This window comes from Gracilinanus agilis, chromosome 3 (assembly GCF_016433145.1).
Source record: "Gracilinanus agilis isolate LMUSP501 chromosome 3, AgileGrace, whole genome shotgun sequence".
Taxonomy (NCBI): domain Eukaryota; kingdom Metazoa; phylum Chordata; class Mammalia; order Didelphimorphia; family Didelphidae; genus Gracilinanus; species Gracilinanus agilis.
Window position 1 is genome coordinate 596,075,507 of NC_058132.1, and position 24,012 is coordinate 596,099,518.

At 39.4% G+C, this 24,012-nt stretch overlaps 1 protein-coding gene across 1 annotated transcript in view; it reads right to left on the minus strand.

Annotated features, from left to right (window-relative positions):
* The window catches only part of SUMO1 (small ubiquitin like modifier 1), a 54,469-nt gene extending 31,796 nt beyond the window's left edge, over positions 1-22,673 (minus strand). The window contains exon 1 of the mRNA XM_044670643.1: positions 22,547-22,673. Within this exon, the coding sequence (XP_044526578.1) occupies positions 22,547-22,558 (12 nt within the window). The 5' untranslated portion in view covers positions 22,559-22,673. The remainder of the gene's footprint in view (positions 1-22,546) is intronic.
* Positions 22,674-24,012: the final 1,339 nt, after the last annotated feature.

The window sequence follows — 24,012 nt, forward strand, 5'->3', positions numbered from 1 at the left end:
GGCCAAGCATGGAGTTGGGTAGACAGACCTGGGTTCAAATCTGACATTGAACACTTCCTAGATGTGTGTTTTTGAGCAAATCACTTAACCCTGATTGCCTAGTCTGTGCAAGTTTCTGTCTTAGAACTGACACTAAGACAGTAAGGGTTTAAAAAAAAAAAAAGAATTATAATAGAAATATAATCAAAAACCCAGTCTAGAAGAAAATTAACTTCATAACAACTGCAAGTAGAGACTAGTAGAAGGAAAAATGGATTTTCTACTATGTGAGGAAAGACCTAGAAAGTAAAGCAGGAGACTTTTCCCCCCATGACATACAATTTGTGGAGAAGAACATTAGGAGAAAACAGATTAGAACAAAAAGTCAGTCAGAAAGAGCTGGAAAGACCTAAATGAACTGATGCAAAGTGAAATAAGCAGAACCAGGAGAGCATTATACACAATAACCAAAATATTGTAGAATAATCAAACGTGGTAAGACTTTGCTACTAACAGCAATACAATGATCCAGAACAATTCTGAGGAACTTATGAAAAAGAATGCTATCCACCTCCAGAGAAAGAACTATTGGAATAGGAATACAGATGAAAACATGATTTATAGCTTGTTTATTTGGGAATATGTTTTGAGGTTTGAGTTTTATATGATTATTCACTTATAAAAATGAATAATATGGAGATGTCTTGCGTGGTAATATATGTATTACCCAGAAAAAAGAAAAAGAAAAAGAAAAAATATAAGGGGAAAAGGAAAGAAGGGAGAAGGGAAAATAAAAGAACAAGAAGTAAGTAAAAATAAAAAGAATCTAGTCATCTCCTGAAATCCCAAAAGGAAGTGTCTGAGGAATGTCATAATCAAAATCTAGCAGCTAGAAAGAGTTCAAGTACCAAGGAACCATAGTATCACACATCATCAAGCAGCTTCAGTACTATAATAGAAAAGAGATCACAGAATACAATATTCCAAAAGACAAAGGCTAACAATCAAGATATCTTTCCCTGCACTGATGAGTATAATTCTTTTTTTTTTTTTTTGGGGGGGGGGGGGATAATGGCTCTTTAATGGAAGAGGACTTTCAAGTACTCCTGATAAAAAGCCCAAAGCTGAGTAGGAATTATGAAAGAAGAACATTGGAATCAAGAAAATCTATAAGGGTAAGTTTATGGGAGCAATTTTAAAGGTTGCAAAATGACAAAGGAAAAACTAGTATTCTAATACAAGGAGAAGAAACAAGTGTCCCTCCATAACCTGGATGTCTTAAGGTTATTATTGAGGGAATTAAAAACAGAGAATTTAGGGATAAATTAGTTCTCTTCTAAGGAAAAAAGGAGCGTAAAGGGAATACCTTATTGTAGAAAACAGAAAGAAGAGTAGTAGAATTCATCACTTTTCACTATTAGAATTCAAGAAGAGTATACAAACATGAAGGGGTAAAAAAAGCAGGATCATTCTTATTTGAACCAGAAAAGAGTGACACACACACACCACACGCACACGTTCAACCATGTCATTGAGTATAGACTCAATAAACTATGGTGGTTCCCTGTCACCTCCAGAATCAAATATGAAATTCTTCTAACATTCAAAGATCTTTATAACGGGGGAATTTTGGGATGGAGGGGTGCCTTTTCCCAGTCTTCTTACATCATTCACCACCACCCACCTCCTTCTTCACATACTCCCCTCAATCGGTGACACTGGTCTCCTTTGCTATTCCTCAAAAAAGATACTTCATCTCTCAACTCCAGATATTTTGCCTGGCTGTTCCCATCTCTGGAAAGCTCTCTCAGCTTCAACTGGCTTCAAGTTCCATCTAAAATCTCAACTTCTATTGGAAGCCATTCCCAATCTCTCTTAATTCTAAATTACTTCCCCCGTTTGGCATTTATTTTTTATCTTGCATATAATTTTTGGGTATTTGTTTGCTTGTTATCTCCCCCCAGTGCATAATGAGCTCCTTAAGATTTGTCTCTTTTGCTTCTTTTGAGATCCCTAGCACTTAGCAAAAACTATGATGGTGAACCTATGACACACATGCAAAAGATGGCACACAGAGCACTCTCTGTGGGCGCCACCATCCCCCGACCAGATTTCGTTACTAGAAAGGCAAAGGGACTGGGGAGGAGTAGCTCTGGAGGACCAGTTCCTCTCCCACTCTCCACCACACCTGACTACATTTTTTCACATCCCCTGTCCCCTCTGCCCAGCAGCCCAATGGGAGCACACGGGATAAAGTGGGCAGCTCATAGGCAGCAAAGCTGAAGGGGAGCAGAGCACTCAGGCCAGTCCCCTCCCCCTCTTCACCTGCACTAAGAACATTTTTTTTTTACTTCACCCACCCCTCTGCAAAGCAGCCCAATAGGAGTGCTTTCTCCTTCCCTGGTGGTGGAGGTGATGACCGGCACTTTGGGGGCGGGGGGTTGGGGAGGGCACATGCTGTCTTTGGGGCAGAGCACAGCACACTATCTCTAAAATGTTCAGCATCACTGACCTAGCACATTAGAGATGCTTACTGATAAACTGGAATGAATGCAAACTCCTTGAGGGCGAGAACTATCTCACTTATGTATCTAAATTTTTCTGTATCTGAGTGTCAGGAACAAAGTAGCACTTAATAAATGTTAGCTCATTAATGACAGAATGGATCTATTCTAATGGAGATATGAATATTGAATGTTAACATAGCTGCAGTTGAAATGAGGGCTTATTTTTTTATTGGTAAATTATGCAGCATTATGAAGACCAGTCACATAGATGAACAATCTGAGATCTCCCCTGGAAGATCTTCCCTAAGAGAGATGGACTTTCTTGATCAAATATACAAGGGGAAATAGGCAAGAATGACTTGGGATGTGCAGGTATCAAGGAAGGGGCTGTGTAATGTGCATCAGGATGAATTGTTCAGATCCATAAGATCAGAGATCACTTCCTTTGTATTTTCAGAACTGAGCATAGTGCCGGATAAGTGACAGCCACATAAGCACAAAGAGTCTTGTATAGAAAAATACATCAAACTCTACAGGGAAACGAGCAGGGATAGGAAAATAATATTGGAGAAGGAAGTTTCACAAGCAAAACTCCCAAAGGGAGAATTAAAAGGAAATAAAAGAAAAGCAAACAACTGTAAACTAAAGTGATACCCATAAATTGGAGAATGGGTGAACGAACTGTGGCAAATAAAAAGAATGGAATAGTACTACACTATAAGAAATGATAAAGAGATAATTTCAAAGAATTCTAGGCCATAAGACATGATACAGAATAAGAAAAATTCATATGATAAACGCATTATAAAGAAAAACAATTCTGCAAGATTTAATAACTCTGATCAAAGCCAACTGCATCGCCAAAGGATCTCAAAGGATGATGAGGCAAAGTTTATCAGCCTCCTGACAGAGAAGTGACAGACTCAAAGTGCAATCATACATTTTTGGACATAGCCACTGTGTAGATGTTTGGCTTGTCTAAGTCCCGCACCACCCCCCGAGTTGTTTTTTGGGGTTTTTTTAGGGCATGGGAGTTGAAGGGAAGTTTGATAATACCTCCCCTCAAAAAAAAAGAGAGAACCATTTAAAATCCTTTGGAAGTCCATAGAAAAGAACAGAAAGATGAACAGGACAATTCTGAAAATAACAGGTTGACTTTAAACTTTTTTTTTAAAACAAGTGGTATAGAACAGACACTTTTTTATACACAATCCTCTTTTTGCATGGGAATGCTCATTTTTTTTTTGGTATTTAACAGTTTGGGATATAAAAGAAAATTCTACATATGGAATTGGCTTTTCAGATTTAAAATGAAACCACCACAAAACTTCAAATGTCCAGAACCTATAATATGGGAATGGGTCATTCTGTATAAGTGAATTTCCTAGACAAGTATAGCTTACTAATTTTAAAAAACAAAACTTTTTACTTAACTCATTTAAATTAGATTTTATTTTGGACAGAAATTCTTCTAAAATTCATTATAAAATACATATTTTTCAGGGGGCGCTGGGTAGCTCAGTGGATTGAGAGCCAGGCCTAGAGACGGAGGTCCCAGGTTCAAATCCAGCCTCAGACACTTCCCAGCTGTGTGACCCTGGGCAAGTCACTTGACCCCCATTGCCTACCCTTACCACTCTTCCACCTATAAGTCAATACACAGAAGTTAAGGGTTTAAAATTTAAAAAAAAATACATATTTTTCTTTGCCTTATTCAAAAATGCTAACCATAACTTCTTAATTATTTGGGAGTATAATCATGGACACCAATTACCCATTATTTTTGTTGCTGTCTGGTCATTTCAGTTGTGAACTCTTCAAAAAAAAAAAAACCTTTCGGGATTTTCATGACAAAGAAACTAGAGTGGTTTGTTATGTCCTTCAACTCATTTTTATGGATGAAGGATAATGAAGTAATAAACAAGGTTAAGTGACTTACCCAGGGTCACACATCAAAGTGTTTGAGATCAGATCTGAATTCTGAAAGATGAGTCCACTTTATCACTAATACCATGTAGCTGCACACTGTATCATATTGTGTTCCCTTTGAAATCTAAGTATTCAAAGTTGTATATTCCTAAACTAAATTAATCCAGATTGTTGTGTTTTTTACTTTTTTACAGTTTTTCTCTATCATTCCTTGCTATCAATATTGGTTATCATTATCAAATCCTTACTTCCCTCTCATTTAATATGAGCTTATTTGAGGTATAAATTGTCTGAATTCTGGCCAAAGAGATTCAACAATGAGCAAAATATGAGTTATAGAATATGAACTTCATGACATCTATTTTTACTACTCAAAATATATTCTATCTATTGGTGTGTGCCTCTTCCTTTATACTAGCTCTTATCTCTATGCCTCACATAATAAATGACCTCTCACTGGAGAAAAAAAAATTGCTGCATTCTCAGGAGCACAGATTCCTCTGTCAATCAGTATTTGCTTCCTGTAACACTTTTTAATCCTGGACCAGGCTCCCCATGCTGCACTTTCTTCCCTCCTACAGGACTCCAGTGTCACAACTGTGCTCTTTGGTTCACTGCCACTATCCTTGTGCTTATCCTCCTAGTTAATTCTTCTCCCGAGGTTCACATGGAAATGGAAGACAGATTCCTGACTTCTCTACCCCTCCCAATAATCAACAGGATTTTTTATACTGCTCACAAAACAAGGAAGCAGGAGTTTAAAGTAACCACACACACAAAAAAGAAAAAAAGAAAAACAAAGTTACAAAAATTCTTCAAAGCCTATTTCTGAGGCAGCAGGTGGTTCGGAGGATAGAGTGCTAGGTCTGGAATTGGGAGGACCTTGGTTCAAATCTGGTCTCAGATCCTTCCTACTGTGTGACTTCTTATGTCTTGGAACTAATACTTATATAGATTCTAAGGCAGAAGGCAAGGGGTATTTTTTTTTAAATCTATATCCTACAGATAACCCTATTCTTCACTAAAATGTAAATAAACTAGTTCTATTCCCTTAACTTAGCCTCAGGACAACAAAGGAATAGGGAGATTTAGACTTCTGGGACCTCAAAGACTAGAAACTAAGAGCTTGCTTATACTACAAAGAGAAGTTCCAAGATCTATGTAGGCTTCATCCTTTGTCTTGACTACACAACTGACATCAAATACAAGTTCGTCATCCCACCCCACCCCACCCAACCTGGGCCCAGGAGATGGGCCAACACTTTTTTCTCAGCCAAGAGCTGTGACATAACTCCCTACCACCTCCAGCCTCCTCTCGTAACTCAAGATCCCATACAGTTAGTTACCTGCTGCTGTGGAAGCTGACACCACTGTTCCACATTAGGTAGTCATTCAATGCAATTCAATTCAAATATTTAAGTGCCTTTTTTATGTGTATGGGCCAAGTATTGTGCAATAGACAATGTAGTAGACACCTAGGATACAAAGGACGTAAGACATTCATAAGACAGTGGGAAACCTAAGCACACAAATAATACAACACAAAATACAGATACAAAATAAAGTCCTTTCTGAAGGGGATAGGCTTCTAGGATAGGAAGTGGCAGGAGCTGAACCTTGAAGGGAATTACTTCAGTATGTAAGGAAGTCAGCTGTAAGGAAGAAGTAAATTCTAGCCATTAGGGCCACCCTGTTAAAAAGGCACAAAGGACAAGGCAACTAGATGGCTCACTGGATTGTGAGGCCTAGAGACTGGAGGTCCTAGGTTCAAAACTGCTCTCAGACACTTCCTACCTGTGCGACCCTGGGCACATCACTTAACCCTCATTGCCTAGTCCTTACTGCTCTTTTGCCTTGGAACCAATATGCAGTATTGATTCTAAAATAGAAGATGAGGGTTTTTAAATAAAAAGAAGACATAGAGGAAGAAAACGAGGAGTATGTAACCTAAATAACCAGGTTCAATGGAAGTACATGTACAGGAAAATAATGTACAATAAAAAAAAAAAAGAAAGAAAGAAAAGGCTGGCTGAAGCCTGGCTACAAGATCTGGATTGAACCCTGGATTATGGTTCACGAGCAAGAACCCAATCTGTGCTTGAGGAGTTTCTCTTTGGTAGCAGTGGGAAGGTTGATCTCTATGCAATAAGGAGAGAGATGAGACCTGATCTCAGGAGACCAAATAAGCTTAAACCAGAGCAGTAGTCACTCAAGGAAAGAGAAGGGCAAGGATCCAAAGTATGTTGCAAAAATAGAACTGAGAAAACATAACAAACAACTGACTGGAGTTGTTGTTGAGGTGTTGGAGAAAGAAGATGAGGTGGATTCCAAGTATGTGGTGGCATCTTTGATAGAAACAGAGAAGAGGGTCTGGGTGTAGAGATGGTGAATACTGTTCTAGAGGGGCCTAAGCAGACATTTAGTCTGAAGTGCTCAATAAGCAGTTGGTAAAGCAGGACTGGAATTTAAGAAAGGGAGAAACTAAGGCTAAATACACCAATCTGGGAGCCATCTGCATAAAGATGCCCAATCAAGAAGCACTTACATGCCAGGCACTGTGCTCAGTGCTGTTGAATCCATGAAAACTGATGAGAACATGGACAGCTTAGAGCAGGGGTCAGCAACGTATAGCTCTCAAGCCATATCTGGCTCTTTTGAGGGTCAGATATGGCTCTTTCTGCAGGAGCCATAAAGTCAATTTTTTTTTCAGGCGCTGTTACAGGAGTACACACTGTGAGCACTGTAGGGCTCTCATGAAATTACATTTTAAAAAATGTGGCGTTTGTGGCTCTCATGGTCAAAAAGGTTGCCAACCCCTGGCTTAGAGGCTAGAGAACCCAACTGGGGGTCAAGACATGAATGGCAAATTAAGAGGGGTAAGTTAGGGGCAGCTGGGTAGCTCAGTGGAGTGAGAGTCAGACCTAGAGACAGGAGGTCCTAGGTTCAAACCCGGCCTCAGCCACTTCCCAGCTGTGTGACCCTGGGCAAGTCACTTGACCCCCATTGCCCACCCTTACCAGTCTTCCACCTATGAGACAATACACCGGAAGTACAAGGGTTAAAAAAAAAAAAAAAAAAGAGGGGTAAGTTAGCATCTCTTCAAAGAGGTCTGCACAGCTGTCTAAAGACAACTTTGATACACTGCCCACTAAAGCATTTTGGAAAACTATAGTTGTTTTGATATATATATATATAAAGAACAATGGAGAGAGGTGCAAGATGAGCACAAGTAGGCTGAAGCACATCACAAAAACACATTATGCAAAAGAAGCCACATAAAAATGTCTCGAGGAAACACAATCAAAAAAAGATGGTGGGTCAGTCAGAGCCAATGCAAGTAATAACAGGTGAACTGAAGGATAGTTCACAGGCTCACAAAGTTCTCACTTGTCTTGAACACAGAGTTCTGGAATTGAGAGGTTGGGAAAGGCTTCCTGTAGAAGGTAAGATTTTAACTGGAAATTCATGGAAAGTAAGGAAGCCAGTGATGATGAAGAGCATTCCAAGCACAGGGGACAACCTGAGAAAATGCCTGGCACTGAGATAGTGGAACAACCAGGAAGCTAGTGTCCAGGCTAGAGGGACAGGACCCAGGGGAGGAGTAGGTCTTAAATGCCAAATAGAGTACTTTGTATTTGATCCTAGAGATGACAGGAAGCCACTGAAATTTACTAAGTAGCAGGTGTGACATGATCAGGCCTGCACTTTAGGAAAAACGGTTTGGTGGCTAAACAAAAGATCAGACTGCTATGGAGACAGACTAGAGGCAGGCTGGGCAAATAGCAGGCTGTTGCTATAATAGTCCAAGCAGGAGGTGATGAAGGCCTGCACTAGAGTGTTGGCAATTAGAGAAATGATGAAAGATTTAAATGTACAGAAATATTTATAATGATTCTTTCTGTAGTCACAAAGAATTGGAAATTGAGAGGATGCTCATCAATTAGGGAATAGCTGAATGAGTTGTAGTATATGATTGTGATGGAGTACTAGTGTGCTATAAAGAAATGATGAGCAGGATGGTTTCAGAAAAACCAGGGCAGCTGGCTCAGTGGATTGAGAGCCAGGCATAGAGACAGGAGGTCCTGAGTTCAAAGGTGACCTCAGACACTTTCTAGCTGGGTGACCCTGGGCTAGTCAATTAACCCCCACTGCCTAGCCACTCTTCTGTCTTGGCAACAATACACAGTATTGATTCTAAGACGGAAGGTAAGGATTTAAATTTTAAAAAAACAAAAACAAAAAAACCTTGATTAGACTTATATGAACTGACTTAAAGTGAAGTGAGCAGAGCCAGGAATATCAGCAATATTGTATGATAATCAGCTGTGAGACAGACTACAAAAAAAGGCAAAGATCAGCCATGTTTTATAATTATTTTCTCAATGATTATCAGTATAACCAACACTTCTAAATTTCTCAATATTCAGGTACTATATGAGGAAGATGAAACAAACCTCAGAAAATAATTAGCTGGACCAGTTTGAGGAAACAGAAAGAAATGCACATTGGAAGTGACACAATTTTTAAAGTAAATAGGAATGAATTTTCAACATCTCTCAAGGAAGAATAAATGATTAATAAAATCATAAACAACGTTATTGCTTGAAAATAAAAATTCTCACTCCAAATTTGGCATTTGCCAATAAAAACATCACTAATGAAAAGTAGACAAATCTGTTCCATTCACATCTATTTGTTGTGTTCTCAGCATAATCTGGTTTAACAGGGTCTCATTTTAAGCTGCCAGTTGGCTCATTTTCTCCTTTTATATTTAAAAGGTTCTAAAATAGTGTGGCATTTGATTTCTATATCTGTTCACAAAACAAGGAGATTATTAAGTGTGTGCTAGATAACGCAATTTCTCAGCTCTTTCTTACCTAAACATGGTAAATGTTTTACATCAGTGAAACTCTTCCTTAGCAAAAGGAAATAATCAAATAGGTCTTTACTTTTTATCCATTTCCTGTTTTTCAGCGTCGATAATTTGTTTATTAAAGACTTTTTATAACTTTTTTTATGGAAAACAGTAGATTCTAAAAAGACTCTTGCATCAGTAAGTCATTTTTTACATTAAAAGTAACAAATTTCAATTTAAAAATATTGTTTGGCCCTCTCCATGTCTATGCCTTCTGAGTCTCATCTTAAAGAATATATTTATTCATTACACTTCTAAGTTACTGACAAGTGTTTGCTGTCATTTGTTCATCTAAAACCCAGTGCCCATATTCACTCTGAAATTACTGAAAACAGAGGGCAAGATCATCATAGAATTTCTCTACTTATTTCTTTACAAAGATTTTGAAACACAAACTAAAATATTTACTAGACAGCATAAAAACTTTGCTTTTAATTTTTTAAAAAATGATTATTAACAAATTCTAGCCTTTTAACAGTGCACCATTATCATTATGGAAATTCCATCATTGATAAGATAATGTAAGTGATTATATAGTACTGTCAATTAGACACTCCAACAATAACAAAGCATTATACTACAGTGCCATATGGTAGACATAATCCTTATTTGTTGATTATTTTTAAAAGCATTTGACTCAGCAGAATAAAACACAGCCTCAAAGGCTCTCAAAGTGTCTCCTATGCAAAAGTTCTCATGATACAAGCTTCCATGAAAAATACAATCAGATAACTTTGTTCAATGATCCTGCTTTTTACTATCAAGTAAAGAAATAAACAGAGAAATGTACATTCAAAGGCACTGACTACTGTAGCAACAGACTACAGTGGAAAAGTAAGAATAAGGTAAAGCAAGATGAAAAAGTAGCAAAAACAGCTTTCCCTCTACCTCCAAACAGATCCACAAAACACAACCAACCAAATCCAGATGGGAAAATCCAAGGAAGAGTCAATGAGTCACTTTTCCAGTCCTAGTCAGCATAGAGGTCAATGGACCCTGAGAACTACATCTGGCTAGGAGAGGTTGTGCACCCTGGCAGAAGAAGTCCCAGACTCAAAACAGGGCACCATGACAGTAACAGGTGCACCCAATGGGTCATGTATACAGGTTAGACTGAGGAGGGAAACCATACCCAAAAGTAAAGAACAGCAGCAGACCCTATTTTTTGTGTGAAGAAAAGAGTAAGCTCAGAAACAAACCAGGTAGCTAGAACTCCAAGAGTGGGGCAGGGTCCCAGATCAGTTTCTAGAAGCCTGAAGCCTATAGAAAAAAATAACCAAGACAGCAAGCTTATAGTTTTGTCACATGGAACTAGTAATTTTCCAGCTGCATAAGCTAAGATTTGGATCCAACAGCAGTCCCACATCCAAGTCAGAAACTTGTAGAGCTAAGGGGGGGATGCAAACTTTGCCCTAAATCACTTTGAGAGTCCAGAAAGTTTGCATGTGAGATTCGGGAATGGCACAACACCCAAAAAAGCAGCAAATGAAATTGCTCAGACCTTCCCTCTAGAAAATGAACAAAGCCAAACCCTAATATTAAGGTCAAAGTAGATTGGGGAGGGGGGGGGTTCAAATTTCCCCTCAGGCACTTCCTAGCTGCGTGTCTCTGGGGCAAGTCTCTTAACCCCACCCCACTACACTACCTAGCTCTTACAGCTCTTCTGCCTTGGAACCAATCATAGTATTGATTCTAAGATGGAAGGTAAAGGTTTGGGGTTTTTTTAATGAACAAACAAAAAAACAATCTCACCATAAAACATCATTATGGTGACAAGAGATGCTCAGGATACAAATCCAATGAAAGAAAACGACTCCAAAACATCTTAAAGCAAAGCCTCCAAGAGTAACAGCTTAGGTACAAATTCAACTACAACTCCTGGAGGAAATTAGTTCTTAAAGGCATTAAAAAGTATTTTAACAAAGGAAATGGGATTGCTAAATTAAAAAATTGGGAAAGAAATGACTTATAGAGGAAAGAATCAGAAAGGAAATTAACAGTTTGGCACAAAAAGCATAAAACCTTGTCCAAGCAAGAAACACCCCCTGAAAATTAGAATAGACCAAATAGAAATCAATGACTCTATGACACAACAAAAAATATTAAAACAAAGTTAAAAGAATAAAGTCAAAAGACTGAAAAAGTGGAATAAAATGTAAGGAAGGAATAGACATAATAATCACTGGCCAAAACTAACACACCACCTGTTTTTGTATAGTAAAAACATAAAAATCAATCAGTTCACAAGTCATATAAAAAAACAGAGCAGAGTGCTGGATTTTGGTCCACAGGTCATAGTTTGCTGACCTTTGATGTAAGGTCTCTCTCTCATTGCAAAAAATTACCTGGAAAACAGATCAAGAGGGAAAATATTTAAGAATCATTGGACCACCTAAAGGTTATGACTAAAAAAGAACAGACATTCTATCTCAAGAAATTCTAAAAGAAAACTGCCCAGGTCTCTTAAAACCAGAGGCAAATAGTAGAAATAGAAAAAAAATCCACTGGTCACCTTTTCAAAGAAACTTCAAAATGAAAATGCCCAAGAACAATGTATCAAAAATCCAGAACTTCCAAATCAAAGAAAAAATATTGCAAGTAGATGGAAAAAAAAAGAATTTAAATACCAAGAAGCTGTGATAAAGTCAAACACAATTTAACAGCCTCTACTATAAAGGAGCAGCAAATTTGATATAAAGGTTTATAGTTAAAAATAAATTGCTCAGCAAAAAAAAAATAAAAATCATACAAGGGGAAAAAAATGGGTCTTTAATGAAACAGAAGACTCCCTAGCATTTCTAATGAAAAGACCAGAGCTGTGAGGAAATCTTGAAGTTCAAACACAGATGTTAAAAGAAACAATTTCTAGCTGTGTTGAGTTTGGAGAAAATTATTTCACATAACTAGGATGCATAGGCAAGCATTTATATAAAAAAGGAGAGAATAATGGGAAGTGGCTGACTTTAGCCTCATTCTCATGTGAACTGGTCAAAGAAAAGAGGAGAATAACACACACATACACACACACACACACAAATACATTTCGCTTTCCAAGGAAATACATGGGAAAGAGGAAAAAGGGGAAATTTGAGTGCAGGGATCAGCCGTAAGCAAAATAAGCTTAAGAATATAGAAATATAGCTCTTTTTATATTTTCTTTTTGAGGTAGCAAAGAATAGAATCAGATGCCTTTAGACTGGGAACTGGCTGACTAACAGCATATAAATCTGATGAAAGGAATGATTTCAGAGAAACCTGGAAGATTTGTATGAACTGACAGTGAAATGAACAGAATATATTCCAGATACAGCAAAATATTTTTAGACATGAACAATGCAGAAATTTGTTTTGCTTGACTACATGTTTGTAACATGTAAGGGGTTTGGTTTTTCTTTCACTGTCCATGGGGGCAGCAAATTTTTGCTGATTGAACAAAATAAAATCTCAAGGCCTTGGTTTAAATCTAATTCTACTGTTGTGTATCCTTGGGCAAAGGACTTAGCGCCTCTGGCTATAGATTCTTCATCAATATCTCATGCAGGCTAGACACTATATTATCTCTGAGAATAGGGCTCAATCTATAATCCTTTGCCCTGTGCAGAGTCCAAACAGAAAAAATGTCCTTAAAATGAGCTCCTTCAAATGCTACACTCTGCAAATGACATTCTGCAGATTGTAGGAAGTTCCAAAATACTACAGGGTCTCAATGAGAATTATATAGGATCATAAGATGAAATCCATGAACGAACAAAAGAAATAATTTAATAGTCCACTTTGGAAAAACCAACTAGATAAAAAAAAATTCACTGTATAGACCATGATATATATTAGGCAGCAATGCAGTGAGTTAGCTCAGACAGACAGAGAGAGCTCAATTAATCTTGGATAGGTAGGGGTTGCAGTGTGCCTAGATCAAGAAGACATAAGCTCAAATTTGGTCTTAAGACACTTACCAATGGTGACCCTATAGAAGTAATTTAATCTGTTTGCTGAGCTCAGTTTCCTCGTCTGTAAAACGGGAATAATGCTTCCCTCACAGGATTGTTGTTAGGCTCAACTGAGATAATATTTGTAAAGCATTTTGCAAACCATAATGAGCTATATAAATGCTATTGCAACTATTATTATTGGACAAATACCATAATGGGCAAATAAGCTAGGCTCAAAAGTAAAAGGGGACTGAGGAGAGGCTCATGAATTTGGGAAATTGAACTTTAAACAATCTGAAATTTAAAATCCTTAAATCAATCCCTGACAACAAAATCTATCTTTTTTTACACCAAAATTCTCCAAAACACGTTATACAACTGGAAGCCACAGGCCACCAAATCTCAGAAGAAAGCAAAGTTTCGGGTGACCCAAAAAGCAAAAGAGAGGTGCACTATATATACATAAAACTTGCATGCAATAAGTCCTATAATAGTGATGGAAAACCTATTGACACAGGTGCCAAAGATGGCATGAAGAGCCTTCTCTATAGGTATGCTGCCAACCCCCCTTCTCCCCCCACCCCCAGAGTTCATTATTAGAAAGGCAGAAGAATTCAGGCAGAGCTGCTCCCTTCCCCCTCTCCACCATGCCTGATGGCATTTTTTCACATCACCAAACCCACCACCCAGCAGCCCAATGGGAATGCTTTCTCCTTCCCTGTGTGGGATAAGAGGGGGATGGGGTGGGGGTGGTGGCAGCATGTGGTCTCTGGAGGGTAGGGCACAGCATACAGTCTCTAAAAGGTCCCATCATTGTCCTATAAAAATGTAGGATCTGCAAAAGAGAGGGAACAAGTACATAGTGTTATTAATGAATAGTCCGAGTGCTATACAAATCCCCTGGGAATCATAAAAGACATAAAGAAATTCCTTCAGTGCCCTGAGTAGGTTCTTTATAGAAGGATTTGTAGAAGGACATTAAGGATCACAGTTTTAAAGCTGAAAGGTACACCTAAGAGGCAGTCATCTAGTCTAATTCTCTCATTTTATAGAGGAAGAAATTCAGAAAGATTTTTAATGACTTGCCTGAGGTCACAAGTAGCATGCCACATGAATCCAAAAGTCTACTGAATTCAGTTCTTTCTATTGTACCACACTGCCTTTGGCAGGACAAAAATCACAAAATTCTTAATCCTAAAGAATTTTTTTCCAACATAATTTCCATCATCTTCACCTGCATTTACCTCCCTGAAGTAATTGTATTTCAAAGTAAATGCTAACAGGATTTGGAGGATCTTGTCAAATTCTTGTTAGAAGGTAGCATGTTAATAAGGTAACACCTAGATTAAAATTCAAATTCCACCTTTGACTCTTACTAGCTACATGACTAAAAGCAAATGCCTTAACTTCAAGCCCCAATTGCTTTTTTTGTAAAATGGCAATAAAAATTCCTATATAGGGACTTTACTAGGTTATTGCTGTGATCAGAGGAGAACAAACCTTACTGCATTACACTGACATCAGCTATCACCCTTATTTGTCAGAGATTGATATCTCTACCTCTTCAACATTTGCAGCATACTTTGGGACACAAGCAATAAAGAGACTTGTAGTACTCCTTTTGCTTATGCTCTGTTATCATGAGCAAAGCTAAATGAGATGACCAAATGTCTCAGAATGTGATGTTTTTTATTCTTTGGACAACAGTCTTTCCAAGGAGAAACATCCTTTCACTTAACTGAAACTTTCTTGTGTCTTCTATTTTTTTAATCACTAGTCAATAATATTGGTCAATAATACTGATATCATACCAGTTCTTAGATAGCCCAGTTCCCTCTTCAGCTATTCTCCAATTAGAAGAGGTTTGTATAGGCCTGACGGCCAAACATATCTCCATGCAAATATTATCCCTTTTTTTCCCCTTTGGATTTCCTTGGATTCATTAGAATTTTTTTTTCCTTAGGAGAAGCTGGGTGGCTCAGTAGATTCAGAGCCAGGCCTAGAGACCAGAGGTCCTGACTTCAAATCTAGCCTCAGATACTGAGAGATACTCAGTCACTAACCCCCACTGCCTAGCCCTTACCACTCTTCTGCCTTAGAACCAATACATAGTATTGGTTTAAAAAAAGTAAGGGTTTAAAAAAAATTTTTTTTTCTTAAACTTGATCTTTAGAAGCAATCAACTGCTTTCATACAGTTCCCAAAATGTGGGTAAGCACTGTGTAATATTTAACAAAGCATGCACTAGTCCCCTACAGCCATTCAGTCAATCATGTAACCTTTGATGTTATATAGAATCCATGGGATTAAAAAGAGCCAGAAGACTAGGATGCCAGTCCCAGCTCTATTTCTATCAGGATTCCCACCTTCAATTAGCAAATCTATGCAGAATATGACCAATTCTACAAGTAAAGCCCTTACCTCCCCCCCTTCTATACTGTACAATGGCTTTAACTCTTGCACTATTTTCTCTGGATATTCCAATACCCCAAACTCACCACTTATAAGCAAACCCTTTCCTCGAAATCTTACTTTCACCATGTTCCTTATATCATTACTTCTGTTAGAAGTACCAGTAATTTACTCAATCTGTCATCTTGGAAATCTCTGACCCTTTCCTCTCTAATTACAATCAGTTGTCAAGTCCTATCAATTTTACCTCACACTATATCCTTTATGCATGTCTCATTCTCTCCATTTTCACTCCCATCATCCTAGTCTAGGCCTCATTACCACTTACCTAGACCAGGAGTTTAAAAACTATAACCACAGAGGCAAATCCAGGCATGGAGTTCTGCAGAAGAATGGTTGTTACATTTTTAAATACAATTCAATTTTATATTTAAATGTAAAAAATAATTCTTAATAACCACATCAAGCAGGGGACCCCTTTACAGTACAAGAACATCCTTGGTGTCACTGACAAACTAAACTTTTTTTTTTTTTTTAAATCCTTAGCTTCCATCTTGGAGTCAATACTGTGTATTGGCTCCAAGGCAGAAGAGTGGTAAGGGTAGGCAATGGGAGTCAAGTGATTTGCCCAGAGTCACACAACTGGAAAGTGTCTGAGGTCAAATTTGAACCTAGGACCTCCCGTCTCTAGCCTGACTCTCAATCCACTGAGCTACTCAGCTGCCCCCCCTAAATTAATCTTCCTTATGCATAAATCTGCTCACCTCACTCTTCTGTTCAAAACACTTCTTGCCTGTTAAATTAAGTTTAAACATCTTAGTCTTACATTCAAGGACCTCCACCATCAGGCATCAACTTTACAGCTTTATCTCACAGAATTCCACTCTATACTTAAGTCTAACTAGACTACTGGCATTCCCTTCATACCCCACATGCTTTCTTTGCTCTATGCCCTTGCTCATGCTATTTATCCCCATCCCATGCCTTTCCATTCTCCCATCTGTAATCCTCCTCCACTAACCCTCTCTGAAACCTACTGAATTCCTACTCATCCTTTAAAGAAAAATTCAGATGCTTTCTACTTATGCTGTTAATAACTTTTCTTCCCAATCTAAGACTTCACAAGGTACTTTGTACCTCTCTCTCTTGCACTTATGCATTGGTTATTTGGATACATGCTATATTCTAGTATTAGACTGACTCTATACTACTGGCTTTCAATATTTGTTGAATGAATAAAGAGGAGGTATTTTGACAACTAATAGGTCTTGCTTCCTTCAGCTAGCTTCCACAGCTTGCAGAAGAGGAAAAATAACCTCCCTAACAGAGTAGTTAAGTTCTTCCATTTACAAGTAAAAGAAGTGCCCAAAGTCGTTGATATTATGAATACAACTCATATCTGAATAGGGTATCTGGTCTAAAGTCAGGAAGATTCATCTTCCTGAGTTCAAATCTGGTCTCAGACACTTACTAGCTATATGATCCTGGCCAGGCCACTTAATGCCTGGTTTACCTCAGTTTCCTCATCTGCAAAATGAACAGGAGAAGGAAATGGCAAAACTATTCCAATATCGGGGCAGCTGGGTAGCTCAGTGGATTGAGAGCCAGGCCTAGAGACAGGAGGTCCTAGGTTCAAATCCAGTCTCAGACACTTCCCAGCTGTGACCCTGGGCAAGTCACTTGACCCCCATTGCCCACCCTTACCACTCTTCCACCTAGGAGTCAATACACAGAAGTTAAGGGTTTAAAAATGTAAAAAAAATATTAAAAAAAGAGACATGAGACATAGTTTAAATAAATATTGTTTAAAAAAAAAAACTATTCCAATGTCTTTGCCAAGAAAACCCCGAATGGGGTCATGATGAGTCAGACAGGACTGAACAACTACAATATACCTCTTAAAATTAAATATTAAACTTAAGATTCTCCAGAAGTTTAAATACTCAGTAACAGAATGAAGTTTTAGTAAGCCAATTAACAAGCATTAATTAAGCCCTTACTTCACAAAGGCACAGTGCTAAGTTATGGAGATACCAAAACAAAAGAGACCATCACTGCTATCAAGGAGCTCATGGTCTGGGAGGGAGTATATAGGCAAACAACTATCAAAACTGTATTACATATAGGATAAATTAAGAGATTATCAACAGAGGAAAGGCATTAGCATTTAGGGGGATCAGAAAAGGAATTTTAGATGGGACTTGAAGCAAGGGAGATGAAGAGATGAGATAGGGAGGGAAAGAATTCCAAGCATAAGGGAGAGCTAGACTAAGGCTAAGGATTTAAAAAAAAGAAAAGAAACAGCAAGGAGCTTAGTATCATTGGACTACAGAGTTTGTGGAGGGGAGAAGGTTTAAAGAAACCAGAAAAGTACAGGGGGACCAGATTATGAAGCTCTTTGAATATCCAACAGGGAATTTTATATTTAATACTGGAGGTGACAGGGAGCCACTGGAGTTCCTCAAAGATGAGGAGTGACAAGGTCTGTCTTGCAACTTAGAGGAAGATCAATTTGACAGCTCAGTGGAGGATGCTCTGAAATGGGAAGAAACTTAAGGCAAGGAAACCAATCAGAAGACTAATGTATTAATCCTAATTCAATCAATTAAAGTATATGTTTAAATTCTGTCCACTTTTATTTCCTTGGAATTTCTTCCTTCAAAGCAGAGGGGCCAAATTAAGGTACTTAAAAGAAAAAGTAATCTCTGCTATAAGTTCCCACTAAATCATGAGGCCTGAAAAAGGAGAAGATGCCTGCTGCGTCATTTCTTTCCAAGTACCTTCCTTATTTCCTATTCCCTACTGGAAAACGTAGTAATAAAAATAACAATAATTAACAAGAAATAGCATTTTAAAGTTTGCAAAGTGCTTTACATGTTATTTCACCTGAGGTGAGATATCAACGCTGTACTTGGCCAAAAAAACCCCCAAGATATTTATACTCCTTGAAGTCTTATGTTTACAATATGACCTATTTAACCTTCTCTGTGATATAAAAATGTTCTCTACATTCAGGTTCCAAAACACTATTAACAACAACTTTAACGAAAGGTTTCTTTATCCTGGCTTATAATTACAATCTACAGCTTCCACAAGTGGCAACTCCTCAGTCAGCCTCATACAGGCAGCAAAATGAAAAATTTTCCTTGCCCCAAAGAACACTGTATGTAAAAACACTGAATTTAATAATGTATTTTTCAGCAGGCAGCTGGGTGGCTCAGTGGATTGAGAGTCAGGCCCAAATATGGAAGGTCCTAGGTTCAAATCTGGCTGCAGACACTTCCAGCTGTGTGACCTTGGGCAAGCCACTTAACCCCCGTTGCCTAGCCCTTACCACTCTTCTACCTTGGAATCAATACAGTTTTAAAATGTATTTTTCAGTATCACTTTAGCTCAAATCACAGCTAAGTTTGTATGTATTTATACACCTATACATATGAAACATAATTGGTAAATTTTCATTTACAATCAGTTCAACAAAATCATTCCAACTTCAAGCTAATGCTAAGATTAGCAGCATAAACAATCATTAGACAGCTATTAAAAAAAAATTGGAGGATATAATGCCACCCCCACAGAAAAAAATGATTATATAACTGAATCTTGTGTAGAAGAGAGGAAATTTCATTTTTTTAAAGTGCATTCATGATACAGCTGAATCCTATCAAAAACAGATTCAGGGGCAGCTGGGTAGCTCAGTGGATTGAGAGTCAGGCCTAGAGACAGGAAGTCCTAGGTTCAAACCTGGCCTCAGCCACTTCCCAGCTGTGTGACCCTGGGCAAGTCACTTGACCCCCATTGCCCACCCTTACCACTCTTCCACCTATGAGACAATACACCGAAGTTAAGGGTTTAAAAAAAAACACAAAACAGATTCAAATCAAATGATATCCCACCTCAAAAGTTACTACAAGTAAAATTCTGTATAACAGATTCTGCTAGAAATCTTTTTGTTGCAAAGGTATTGCTACAACTAATAAATTGCTGGAAGTCATATTTTTAGCCTGCTGATGCCAAAACAAAGCAGCTGATGTTGGACCTCTTTCAAATGAAACAGGGAGAGAAAATTGGTACTCTGAACCTTTGAGGATGAGAGGGATGTTCCACTCAAATCACTCTTGCCTCCACCTTTCCTAGGATGTTCATATCACAATTGAAAAGAACCTTAGAAACAACAAAAAAAAATCTCAAAATACTCCCTTTAACAGGTAAAGAAATAAAAGACCCATTTCCAGGTAAGAACTTCTAGATTTTTTTGTGTTGTTTTGCTTTAATGTAGGCATTCAGGTGTCTTCTGAGAAGCTAAAATTTTGTAATGGAAAGAAACTGGCTCTGAAGGGAAAAAACTTCAGATCTCAACTCTGCTACATTGGGACCTTGGACAAGTCTTTCAACCTCTCTGGACTTCTGAGGTTTCATCTCTAAAATCAAGTTCCAAGTTTATGATCCTACATTTGGGTATGGAGATAGGATGAGTTACCAAGAACTACAACTAAAATAATACAATCAAAGCATTACAGTCATTACAGATCATGGCTCGTCCAAACCAATGCTCTAAAAAAGAATTTTTTTCAGTGATTTTTCTAGTCATCATTTGAAGATTCCTAAATCCATAGTTTATGGTTGTCAATCCTGTTCCTTAACCGCATTAAAATTAAAGTTTCATTTTACCTCCAAAAGCAAGTAATTCTCTGTAATGAGAGCTAGCCCAATAAAACTTTTTAAAAGTTTAACATTTTTCATTTTATAGGCAAAAATGTAAAAACTATTTCTTGGTTTTCCTCTTCTGACTAATGATAAACTGAAAGGTCTCTAAAATAGATGTCCTTCCAATAGGATTTAATGTAGAATTTTTTATTATTCATGATATTCTATAAATTGTATAGCATTGTACTTGAAAATGTAGAACTTCTGCTCTTAATTATAAACTTTGAAGGTTTTTTCATTTTTTTTAAATTCAGCCTTTCATCTTTTAATAAGTGTTAATTGGATGATCTGAATTCCCTATCCAGAACTATCAATTTACCTCTGAGCTTTCCAATGAATTACCAATATTTCATACTTCTTGCCTACTTTATTCTGGAGCAAGATATTCAGTAATTTTTTTTTTCCCTTAGGAAATTCCCTTCTATTTTGAGGTATCTAGGTGTCAGAGCACTATAGCTAAAACTTTTTTAAATCCTGAATTTAAATTGGCCTTAGACTCTATCAACTCTGTAATCCTGGGCAAGTGACTTAACCTGTCTGCCTTAGTTTCCTCAACTGTAAAATGGAGGATAATAATGGTACCTTACCTCTCAAGGATCAAGTAAGATACTTGCAAATCACCTGACACATAACAGGTGCTTAATAAATGCCTATTTGTATCCTTGTAGTTCACTTATCCCCCAAACTACTTTTACAAAAAAATTGTAACATGTTTCCCAAGTATTCCTAAATATCAAACAAAATGATGAAACATTTTACATGTATTCTCTGACTAGTAACTGAAAAACATTTTAATGAGATATGTTATGATGATATTCAGATGCCAGCTTGGGAATTAGCCCATTAACATGCCTACTACCAACTAGAACTAACCTAAATAATACTTGGCGTTTTATACAACAGAAACACGTTTTCAATTGTCTCGCTTTCCAAAAATCCAGTGTGTTTCCCTCAATAGTAGTGATGGCAAGAACTGGCAAATAAACAGACACGTGGTTAAGTTTGCCAAATTTAAATTTCCAACCCTGCTGTAGTGTTTTGAATCAAAAGAAAAAAATATAGGCCTTTCTTTCATAAGCTAACTGACTAAGTATTATTCCATTTTGACATTAATAGAATACTTTGAACATTAACAAGTGCACAGTAAATTAGCTATAAACACAGGACTAACTACGTAGGAAGTGGGAAAAGACTCCTCTACCAAGATTCTGGTTGGCCTCAAAGCTTAAATTAATTCAGCCAGGCTAAGATGCAAACAGGGTAGCCTGGCATAATAGCTTTCGGAAGCCCGCGGGAAGCTCCCTCTACGTTCCTATCCTTTTGTTTTACTCAGGGGTGGACGCAAACATCAGTCATCACTAGGCCAATGCCTAGATAAAGGGCTGGGGTAGACGAGCTGGAGGTTGTTCAATCTGGAGACGTTGAACAAATCGAAAGTATGAAAAGAAAAAGTTCACCGAACAAGGGGAGCCGCCGCCACCCCATCCACGGGGGGAGGGAAGGGGCATCGAAAGAGAAAAAGCTCGAGCGTTGGGCAGAGCCGGGACCGGCCCTGTCGCGGGCCCAGTCGCCAGGCTGGAAGCTGGCGCTGTCGGGTTCCCAAGCGACCTTGCAGCCCTGGCCGCCGCAGCTTTCCCGGCTTCGAAAGGAGAATCCGCGGTTCACTCGGTTCCCCCCTTCCCCCCTCCCTACCACCCCCCTGCTCGAGGCTATGTCGGCCGCCGGCGACGAGCTGCCTCTCCCGTTACATAACCAGGCCTAGGCGTCCGCGGTCGTCGCCAAGCGCTACGGGGCCCTGCGGCACCCGGGGGACACGGCCGCACCCTGGGGGCCTTCGCCAGGGCAGCAGGATAGGCTCCGCGGCCGGTAGATACCGGGCGCAAGGGGACGAGGACCCGGGGTGCCTGGAGTGCCCGGGGGCAGAGGAAGGTGCAAGGACAACTCGCAGAGAATGAGATTCCGGCATCTGGAGGCCGATCCCCGGACGTCTAGGGAGTCCGGCGCCAGCTCCGGCTCGTTGCTCGCCCCGCGCCCACAGCCCCCTCCCCTGTATCTTCTGTCCTCTCCTCCCCACCCCCATTCCTGGCCCCAGCCGAGGGGCTAGTGGAGCCGCGAGATCGCAGGCCCCAAGTCGATTCCCCGGCAAGCCGCGACTCAAAACTGCCTACCTGGTCAGACATGGCGACGGCTCCTTCTCGGGGGTCTCGGCGCGGTACCGGCCTCAGAAAGGCGAAAATCTCTCTCCTGGATCCGAAAGCTGTCTCTCTCTTCCCCACAGCACAACACCGCGGCCGCAGGGACTTCCGATATGCCTGACGTCACTTCCGTTCCCCGCCCAGAAAAGGAGCGAAGACTTTAGGGGGGGAGGTAGGAGAAGCGGGAAGAGGGGTTGTAAGTGATTGGGGGGGTGAGGGGGTGTCCCGGGCCGACCCCGCGGTGTAACCCGAGTGAGGTCATGCTGGGCCCAATCCCCCTCAGCCATTGCCTGCCTGCGGCTCGAGCTGGTAAGCGCGGTGCCGAAGCTCCTATGGAACCCTGTTACTGGGGGGCACGTCCTAATCACCCATTCGGAGGAGGGTGAATGGCACCCGCATTCTAGGATCTTAGAGCTGGCTCAGCTCAGCTCAGCTCGCTTCCGTTCCACTGGAGTGAAGGGAGCTTGCCCAAGGTTGCAATGGCCCATCAACAAGAACGTATTCAGCGCCTACTACATGCCAGGCACGGGACTGGAGATACAAAATGGACAAAGAAAAAGCAAAAACAGCCTCGCCCCAGGGGTTCATAGGCTAGTTGAGGAGACAATGTGCATACATACAGACAAGATAAAATTTACAGGTTAAAATGTAGGTGATCTCAGAGGGAAGCCGCAAGCATTAAGGGTGAATGATCCAGGGAGGCTTGTAGAAGGAGGAGAGGGTGGAACTGGGACTCGAAGAAGAGCTTTCAGTGAAAATGCACGGAGTCGGGAATAAAGTGTCTTTGTGTGGGGACTCAGAACCGAGGTTTTCTAGGAGAGGAACTGGGTTATGTGCAAAGAACCCTAGGCTCTAAGCCGCTTATTCCTCATGATTGGGCAAGCCGCTTTTCTCCAGCTCTATAAAATGAACCCTCTTTCAGCCCTAAGTCTATAGAGCCTGGGCTCCTTCCTTCACTAAGTGGATTCTATCCACTTGGGAGCCTCCGAGGATACAATTTTAGGTGTCTTTTGATGGCTTGTTTTAAGAATCAGAATTTGGGCGTTAGGATGAACCTATTTGGTCCAACTCCTGCCAAGGAAATCTCCACTGGAACATACTTAGCAAAAGGTCATCCAATCTCTGCTTGAAAACCCCTCAAAGAAAATCTCTACCTTTTAAACCCTTTCTCCCAGATTTTTTCCTGGCAAGTCCAAATTTGCTTCCTGGTGCTGCCCTTTGAGAGAAAAGCCCTTCATATTCTTGAACACAGCTACCAACTATGTCCCCCTAAGTCTTTCCCAGGTTAAATTTCTCCCCTTCAACTTCTCATAATATTGCCTTTGTTTGATCAGCCTGGTTGCCCTCATCTCTACCCATTCTAACTTATCAATGACATTCAATTGTGATAACAAAACTGAACATAATAGTCCCAGTGAAATCTGATGAGAACTAACTGC